The 10000-nt window shown below is 46.8% G+C and overlaps 1 protein-coding gene across 1 annotated transcript in view; it reads left to right on the top strand.

The window, feature by feature from the left end:
• The first annotated feature begins 4130 nt into the window (after nucleotides 1-4130).
• The window catches only part of LOC135251373 (nuclear receptor ROR-beta-like), a 12969-nt gene continuing 7099 nt past the window's right edge, over nucleotides 4131-10000 (top strand). The window contains exon 1 of the mRNA XM_064328753.1: nucleotides 4131-4527. Within this exon, the coding sequence (XP_064184823.1) occupies nucleotides 4521-4527 (7 nt within the window). The 5' untranslated portion in view covers nucleotides 4131-4520. The remainder of the gene's footprint in view (nucleotides 4528-10000) is intronic.

Below are 10000 nucleotides of genomic sequence, written 5' to 3'. Positions count from 1 at the left end.
GCGCAGAACAAAAAAATAAACAAGATGTGTCACTAGCGCGCGCTGGACGAAGCTGCCTTGGTCTGAGGGCTCTTATCGGACGCTCGATCGACGGGCGTTAGCGAGCGCTCAGGAGAAGCGCGTGGAAGGGGAGACCCGGGAGATGGCACACTGACCCACTGACAGACACGTGTGCGGGGGCGCGGGGTGGGGGGGGGCAGGGGCAGAATCGTTATCGTTAATGCAGGGACCCTTGGGGGGGTTGACGGGGGAGAAGGATTAGTGAACTGCTTGAGCACGGACAACAGGACGATTAATTGGATGACAGCGAGATCTGGGAGGGAGGATTATGGCAAGGAGAGGTAAAGATCCAAAAGTAATTGCTCCCTCCCCTACGGAACACAGAGATTTACCCGCCGTAGGGTGGGGGGGTGGGGGGGGGACTGAGTCCTGTTTCGTCTACAAACAGGACCACACAACAGGACTTTCAGGACCGAAGACCAGCACCGCAATTTCGAATCCTTCGTTTTGGCAGAGTTCAATGTCCCAGCAGCAACGCTCATTGAACCTGTGTTTTGTAGTTGTCCATGACCATGAAATGCACTTCGTTACGTCGCTTTGGATAAAAGCGTCTGCCAAACACATGTAACGTAATGCAATGCAACCCGTTTCCACCCAGAGTTCTAGAGTTCCAGGATACATTCTAGAACACGGGACACGTCGCTGCAGCCGGGACACGTGGTGCAGTCAGACGCAGCAGCCAAGACCCAATTTTTTCTATCTGCCGAAAAAAAAAAATACTACAGGTACTACCGTACAGGTGCCACGGTGTTTTTTCAGCCAGGTAATGTTTGACATTTGACCTCTGCAAGAGAGAAGTCTGTAAGGGGGGGATGATGTATTTGCAAACATAAAACTGCTGTTGCGCGGTGATCAGATCTTAACAAAACCGGATTGTTTACGTGTGATGTCACACACATTGGCATGAAAATGCCAAGAACTACACAACTGTATGTATTAGTCAGCATGACACCTCAGTCCTCCAAGCTAAAAAAAAAAACTTGTTTCAGGTTTGAACTCCCCCCTGAAATTCTGGTGATATGTGTCCATTATGTGAGGTTGATCATGAAGACCTCAACCCCCCCGCCCCCCATGCCCCCCAAAAAACCAAATGCAAACACAAGTGGATTACAGTACAACGTAAACGTCCCCTCCAAGTCAAGAGTCCTTCTGCTCATAATGTTTTTTGTTCTACTGTTTGGGCGGGCTGCTCGCAGATGACATTTTGTATCCCTAGCCACAAGCCTAATATTGCGTAAAAAATTACCAAGGTAATGACAAAAATAAATGATCAAAAAGGACATGATTGCTTGTGGCACAATGCGCTGCATTCATATCGAAATGTTGGAGTAAAAGAGGGACGATGCGTCTCCCCCCCCCCTTCCCTCCTGTAACCGCCTGTTTCCCTGGTAACCTACAGCACATCAGCAAACGTCACGTCCCCTGTTCAGCCCCTGCTACCCCACCCCCCTGCCCCCCGCCCCCCGTCCCCCGTCCAATCGCTGGACATTTCCATCTATAATACACTGCAGCCCACAGGCACCCCCCCCCCGGGCCCCTCCCACACCCTTTCCTCTTTCCCTCTCCCTAATTTAGCAACAATGCGGTTATATAAGATCCTGGGGTCATGGGGTCACCGGTGAGTGAGAGGGAGCCAGGGAGGGAGCGAAAGAGGGGAGGATAAGAAAAAGAGTGAAGCGGTAACGGACGGGGCAGGAAGAAGGAAAAAAGGAGAAGAGGGGGGGAGTGAATAAGCACACCAGAGTGTGTGTGTGTGTGTGAGAGAGAGAGAGAGAGTGTGTGTGTGTAACGTCTGACAGGAAAAGGAGGGACAAATATAAACGAACAGTACAAATAAGACCATTAGCCGGATCCGCTAAAATATTTGACGTCAGCTTTGGGGGGTTTTGTCCAGGACAAAAAGCTGCTATTTTACTCATTCGTGCGTCATTCTGCGATAACAAGCGCGTCCGAATTAATATCTTTGAAAGCAAACGTTCGTGGCAGCCGGACGCAGCGATCAGAGCAATCACAGCCACCGCCATCATCGACGGACGCCAGCGCGCCGCGTGTGCGAGGCGGCAGTCCTTCGAGGGTGTTTGTGCTTTTCCTGGAGTTCTAAACTTCCCTCCGGCTTCAGTTATGGGGTTGGGGGGTTCGGGGGGGGGGGGGGGGGGGGCAGGTGTGTGTCGGGGGGGGTGTTTGAGGGTGAGAGGAGAGGAGAAACATGAGAAGAAGAGACGGCAGAGGGAGGGGGTTGGGAGTGGAAAATGTACAGTAGGTCACGGTGGGGGTGGGGGGGGTACGGGTGACAAAAATACACTAAAGGCACCTAAAGCATGAAGAGGAAGCGATTGGGAAAACTGAAGAAGGGGAGGAGGCCTTGTGAAGAGCAGTCTGAGGCGCAGAGGGAAGAGGAAGGGGTGGGAGGGTAGAAAATGGCTGTGTTAATAACAAAGGGAAAGAAAGAGAGGAAAGGGGGGGGTGAAAGAGAAGAGAGCCTGCGAGTAACAGTGCCTCCGCCTCAGCGCTGCTCTACTAACCCACTTACTGTAATCTCCCTTCTCCCTGTTTCATAACCAAGCCCCCAGGAGGGCATTGCATCACCTCCCCCCTCCCTCCCTCTCCCCCTCTCTCTCTCTCTCTCTCCCTCTCCTCTCCCTCTCTCTCCCTCTCATGCTGTCTTTCTCTCACTCTCTTGCTCTTTGCATGTCTCTCTTTACATTACATTTTAGTTGGCAGGCGCTTTTATTCAAAGCGACGTACAGTAAGTGCATACCAAAGGTCACTGGAACAACTTCAAAACACAGGTCCCTCTCTCTCTCTTGCTCTCTTTCTCTCCTTCAAAAAAAAAATATTTCTCTCTCTCTCTTATTCTTTCATTCCCTCTGTCTCTCTCCCTGTTTCTCTCTCTCACCAGCCCTAGCGCTCTCTCTTTCTCTTTCTCTCTCTCTCAGTTTTCACTGTGTTTATTTAGCAGACTGTGCGAGAATAGAGCACACAGCCAATCATGCGTCATCTGCTCACCCCCCCCCCCCCACCCCCTCACTTGCAAGACATGGCTACATACAGACATATGTGCACACACACATACATACAAACTCATACATAGATACAGACATACAAGCATACATACGTACACACGTACATGCACATACATACATGCATACATCCAAACACACACATACATACATAATACATTCACATACACAAATCCATACATACATACATACATACATACGCTACAAGGCATTTGCAAATTTGTCTACATGGCCAACCCCCCCCCCCCCCCCCCCAGAAGGCTCATAATTTTCTATGATTTCTTGAAAAGGCAATCGCATCACCCCTTAATTCTGAATTGTTTGCTGATATCTGGGGAGACTCGCTGAATTTCAAACGGGAGTTTCGTCCTGGTGGCCTGCTTGTTCCGTGCGCCTTTCGAAAGCACAGCTGGCTCGCAGTGAATGGCTGATACGGCTGCAAGCCGAGGTAAAACAACAAACTCCTCTACCTATTTTGGAATTTCAACACAAGTTATTTAAAAGAAAGGAACTAGGTAGGATATCAACAAACAAGAGAATAATAAACATCCTCTTTTTTCCGCCATCCACCACGCGACTGCTGTTTGTAACGTTTATTACAGACGTTTCTGGCACTGCTTGGACATCTTTTTGGTGCACGTTGACAGTTTTATCTAAAGTCAATAAATGGAAATTACAAGCATAAAACAATGCTTATGAATTTCAGGTTGACCAGGACCCAGCGTCTAAAAATGTCTCCGGGCGTTAAACGTAGCAAATTTAAATAAGTTGGTTGTTTACGTTTCATAGCCTTGAGAGTTGTCACGATTTACACACAGCTCTGGGGATGACAATGTTAAGACACTGTATGTGCTGCACTGGTAATAATTATGTTATTTAAAGTATCATATATAAATAAATTGTATATTTTAATTTAACGCGAGCAAAAACGCTCGAAGTCACTGCGGGACATTGCCATTCTCACGCCATGTAATTCCTGAAGTCCTCCTTAAGCGCGCGACAGGGCGCGCGCCTCCGAAGCCCAGGGCACGAGGCGGGCCCGTGGAGCGAGATCATGTGAGAGTCCACGCGTCGAAAGTAGGTTAGCTAGCTACGGAGAGAGAACGAAAGACAGAGAGAGGGAGAGGCAAGGAAAGAGAGGTGGAGAGATCTGACTGTAAACACATGTCGCATATTCGCACTGGAGAAAATATTTCTAGTTAGCAACCAAAGGGGAAAAGACGAATACTTGTGTATTTCACTTATGGGCGCGTTTTAGGAAACGTATGAGGACTTGTTTTCCCTTTTGTTATATTTTTTTGCAATGCTAATCGCTTTCGTTTGGAGCTAAGATCACAAGTTTTATTTTAGCCAGCTTTACAGCTAGCTTCATAGCTAGCTAAATATTTTTTCACTTTCATGCGCCGGAGTTGTGCCATTCGAAGACGATAAGTAATCAAAATGAGAGGTGAGTTTTTATTTTTAAATTATCGCACGTCTTATTTTTCTTTTAAGTGCCTTTTACATAGACTTTAGCTTTGTTGTATTATCCTAAGAGTGCATTTATTCCGTGTCGTTGCGTGATATAGAAGTGCTAGCTGTGTTTTGACATTTCCTGCAGCACCAAGCGGCGCTACTAATGCGATTAACTTACTTGCTAGCTCTCGCGCGTTTCACCACCTGCCTGGACAGTGGCTGGTTTTCCTTTTGTGCTGGATGGAATTCATATTCGACCAGTGTTCATTCATGTTTAAAAGTATTGGGGGAAATTCCAAAGTGAGTAGGGATGCATGTTTTAAGCGGATGCATTTCGTTGCTGACACGATTTGGAGGCAAAACTACGCAGTCCATATTGTTAAATAGACATCAGACAGCAAGAAAACATTTGCATAGAATGAAGTCGTTTGCTTTAATAATAATAATGTATTTCAGAGTATGCATTTTGGTATTTCTATTTGTGTTACTGTCACACGCATATTTGAATACGAGTGAAGAGTGTTGCATTAATATTTTTTATTTAAATGAATAAAAAATGCATTTCATGACATGATTCGATTAGTGGGCACAGGTAGCTTGCAATGTTACATTTTTCGGTCGGTGAACGTTCCCGCAGCGGTCGAGCGCTAGGTCTCCGATTTGTGTGTCAGTGTGTTAATGTGCGGTGCGCGCTCGGGGGCGCGTTGCTTTGCGTGTTGTTGTTGTCGGCTCGCAGCATGGCCGGCTGTGTGAGCGCTCGAGAGAGAGGCGGCTGTTCCATTGACCCAGTTATGTCACACAGGATTACACAGCATTTGGGGAGGAGAGAGGGATTGGGGAGGGGAGGGGAGGGGAGGAGAGAGGAGGCGGAGCATCAGCCGGGGGACGTGCGAGCCCATGCGGTCGGGTGGCAAGCGCGGTGTGTTCGGCTGGAGGATTTTCAACTTGAACTTCAGCGGAGTCCTGAGCGAAAGAGCTCAAAGCATCAGAGCTCACGAACATTTTCTATTTGCAATGAGTGTCATTCAATAAAAACTTTTCTGGTATACTGAAATATTAACGTGCAAAGACGGACCTTCCAGTCTGGGCTTTTTTTTCAAGCGTTAAGAGGATTATGGTATCTTTTATAGGCACGGATTCTGTTCATCCTTGTTAATGTGAGTGGCTTAACGCTCGTATAGAATTAATCACAGATTTCCAGTACCACCAGGAATGACATAACTAACAGAGATGTGATTTTTTTTTTTTTCACTGCTTAAATGGGGAAAATGGCAGTTATTTGGGCCCCATACGTTTCCTTGCTGGGGGCCACTGGCCTTGCTGCTGAGCATTCTATTCCACCCTGCTTCCAGCTGTCAAAGGGGGACTAAAGCTCGTGTGTGTGCGTGCGCGTGCGTGCGTGCGTGTGTCCTTATGACATTGACATAACCAAATCCTCCACGTCAGGCATTCGCGGTCTGAATAATCCCGATTCTTATCCAGGAGTGACTTAACGGTGAAAAATTCGAAACGTCGAGGGCGCGAAGTCGCGCGATAGCAACGGTGCTGGACCTGGCCGTCGTCCGCCATCCATTCCCAGACCGAGAACCGTGATGTCACAAACGTCACAGCTCCGTCTCGCTGACATTCCTTATGAATCAAGTGAATATATGAAGCCAGGCTGGTTCCATCTAAGTGAATTACACAAAGAAGAACCCCCCCCGCTGAGCAGGCTGACAAGTGTGCTGCAGCACGGGTCTGCGTTTCCGTTTCGAGGGGCCGAACTCCTTGGTTATTGGGGCACCGTTGCCATGGAGCGATGGGCGGCTGTGTCAGAGTGGGTCGGGGGCCATTTTCTGCGTCACAGTGCGTATGGCTGTTTATTTTTTGGGGGGGGGGGGGGGGTCACAGTGGGGGTGGGAGGGAGTGTGCATTGTCCTCTCAACAGGACATCCTGAGCCCCAGATTTCCAAAAGCCACAAGGGGTCTGGAGACCGACTCGCTGCCCATCGGTCCGTACACCCAAACAGAAGATATCAATGTGATATCAATCAATTTTTTAAAAATCTTTTGAATTTTTTTCTTGGAAATATTCAAATTGCCCCAATCCTTCCCGTCCATTTTGAGTGGATATGATTGCACACAGTCAGTTTGTCAGGACTATAGCACTGCTTGTGGTATGCAGAAAAAGACAAATACGTGTTGTATCAGTGTGTTTTTTTTTTTTACAAATTGCTAGGGAATCCGAGTTCGAAATTTGAACTTGAACGTGAAATTTGAACACGAAAACAAACATGTTTTCCGTGGCAACCAGTCAGTCACAGCGGGTGTAATCTGGACGCCAGAATTGCGAAACTCGTGAATGTCTCCACGTTGAGAGGAGGCCGCGATACCTTGAGCGGGTTTGAAAGTGACGGGCCGTTGAAAGGTGGCCTTGCGTGCGTTGAGCTGTGGAGCGCGTGTCTATTTTTGGACCCCGCTAAGTCCCCTGGGCGCTGGCTGTGTGGTGTGGACGGACCCCGCGCCCTCCCCTTATGTAGCCATGAATTTCAAGTTGAACGGCTGTTCCATGCTAAAATAACCTCAGGCCCCCCAGGCTGTTACAGAGAGAGCGTGGAGTTTCCAGGCTCAATGCCAAACTTTTTTATCGCCCAGTCTGAGCGTATAGACTGGAGGCGTCGTGGTGATGATGCCGGCGGCGGGTCGCCCCGCCGTCGAGGTCGGAGGTCAAAGGTCATGAGGGTTGGCTCCGGCCAACCAGGCGGTCAGCGGAATTGCTGTTGCCAGCCAACCGTACACAGGTACTCGAGCACGGTGTGGAAGCTGTGTGCTCAGGCACGAGGCAATATGGGTTAAAATATACATCGGCAGTTTGCGTTTCGTAAAAGAAAGGGAAAATTGGAGGTGGTGGGGAGGAGGGGGGGGAAATCCCAGAATGCAGTGCAAACAGGACCTTTGGCCAGTTAACAGGTTAGCCCCTGTTGCTCGAAGCCTGATGGAAGCGCGGCTGCCCTCTCAGCACCTGGCGGTTTTGCGTTTCTTTGTTACTGTGGGAACGGAAGGTTGCCGGGTGAACCGGTTGACCAACTGACACACTGACTGACTGATAGACTAAGCGTTTCATTGGCTGACGCGGCAGGAGCACCAGTTCAAGGACCAATGGCGTCTAAGGCTGGTAAACGCGCTTTACCGATTACGTTTTTCGGGACAGAAAAGAGCAGGAGCACTTTTAGGGTCCTTTTTTAAATTTGTGCTTTTTTTCTTTGTTCCTTTTTTAAAAAAATGTCTCTGAAGGGTGAGAGGGCTGAGAATCTTAACCGTTTTTGTAATGTAATGTAATAATTCAGTTAAACCACAAAAAAAAACAGTCTTAGTGCTCAGTGCTCAGTGCTCCACCCCATCCTTGTGTACAATAGACCAGTGGTTGGAAATAATATATAAGAAGAATATCTAATTTTTTATTGGTTGAGATTAGCTATTTCATGCATTGATTAAGTTGTGATATGTATGCTGTTTCTTCAAGGATTCTTACTGTTAAGAATTTGATGGGGCCAGTTTATGCTAATCTGTAGGCTACTTGGAAACACCAAAAAAAAGGTGTTAACGTTCACTGTTCAGATCAAAGCTTATTACTACACACAGTGGTTGTGTAACCCAGTTCCATTTGCGGTTTCTGTTAGTCACGGTTTTGCGGGTTTTCAAACCAGCGTGTTACTTTAGTGCAGAAAACAGCCATGTCGTTTTGTCATATAAAATGAAGAGCAGGACATGCTAAATATAAGAGTTTCCGGGTAATAAGTGCACCCTATTTTACACCCCCCACACACACACACAAAAAGATCACGTTTCATTAGGGGCAGAAAATTTCACACGTAAGGGACTTCCTCGATGCGTGATTCTATTTGGGAGTGAATTTGCTTACGTACGTTGTGAAGGATATTTGAATAGCAAAGTGCAGCATTGTTCTGCATTGTCGTATATTATGTAATTGTTTCTGACGTTAAGAATAAGTGTAATTTATTGATTGTTATTTGGCTGGGGATATTGTCTGACTCAAGAAAGATAGAAGACATAGCAACGAATACAAATGAAATTATTCTTAAGTGAAATCGGTTGCATTTATTGATCTTTCTTTAAAATTTCCTGATGTATAGTGGGCAATATAGGCCAAAGTGGATGACTTTTGCAAATGTAAAGGTGTACTTTTGTATGGTGATAACGTAGGCTATATATTAACTCAAACTTAGGACAAGGGCACTGGCGTGTTGAAAACACAGGGTTCTTTATGTTTTAATGGGAATGTCTCTAGACATACGAGTAGGCATGCCGTCTCTCGTATGCTAGTTAGTGTTTATTGTATTACCTTTCTTCTCGTGAGGTGGAACGGTAGATGACATTTCAAACTGTAACCGAATCGTTGACACGCTGCCGCAAATTAAAATGCAGTGTAACTTGCGGTTGCCATTGTGGTGTTCTTCACTTTTAATGCATAGGCTGTAAAAAAAAAAAATGTATGGCCCATTATATTCTGGGAGATATGTTACATGCGTGTTAAACGTACTAACTGAATCGGAGTGACTTATTGTTGTGGTATTCTGTTTAAAACAATGCGAAACTTATGTAATGTGCTTTTGCACTTTAATGTGGCTTGGCATTTCGTGATTCCATTTAGTTCCACCTTAAAACGGCAAAACGGAAGAGAGAAAAAACCGAACGAAAAGATTGTCCATCCTATAGGGCGCCTCCCACGCGCCTCCCCCTTTGCTGAATGAGAAACTGGAAAAGTGTGTCAGTAGGACAGATCGCCCTCGTAGCCTGATGGCTGCGCGGAGCTGAGCGGCGCCTGAAATGGCCAATCACAGGGGATATTACGTACGCAAGGGCCAATGAGAAAGAACGGAGGGGGAGCCATCGCGTTGCTAGGGTGACCTGCCTGAATGAGTGTGCTCGTGGAATGCGATCGGACTGCGGTTATATAACACCGAACAGGGAGGGTTGGGGCGGGGGCGCTGAGGGACTGGATGGGGTTGCAGGAATCATTTTCTGTTGCACGCAGTCATGATCTGTTTATTTTCTTTTTTAAATCTATAAATCAGTTCGACCTTGATGCGGGGGGAATGCGAGTGTTATCTTTCACACACTCGAACGTCAAATAATTCAAAGGCCCGTCACGCCATACGCTTTCTATAAGTAAGATTGAGCTCGTCTAAACGGGTATCAATCGTGCGTACAAAGTGTAACCTTGTAGCTAACTTTTGAAGTCGCTGTTTCAGCATCGCGGTTAAAATAAGTAAACGACCGAAGCACTTTATAGAAATACAACTGTTTCTGTTTGTCCTTTTGTAATTAATTCACACACCTCTTGCAAATAAAAACGAGCCAAGAAAAGGCGACATGCGCAGTTCACAATTTGTAGACCCGCCTGTTTGCTAGTGTTTTACAATTGTTGTGAATGTACAAAAGTGAATAGAATAGTCTTAACTAGA

Source organism: Anguilla rostrata, chromosome 3 (assembly GCF_018555375.3).
Source record: "Anguilla rostrata isolate EN2019 chromosome 3, ASM1855537v3, whole genome shotgun sequence".
Lineage (NCBI taxonomy): Eukaryota > Metazoa > Chordata > Actinopteri > Anguilliformes > Anguillidae > Anguilla > Anguilla rostrata.
The sequence above is the reverse complement of the archived record's forward strand: the minus strand, read 5'-3'. Positions and strand labels throughout refer to the sequence as shown.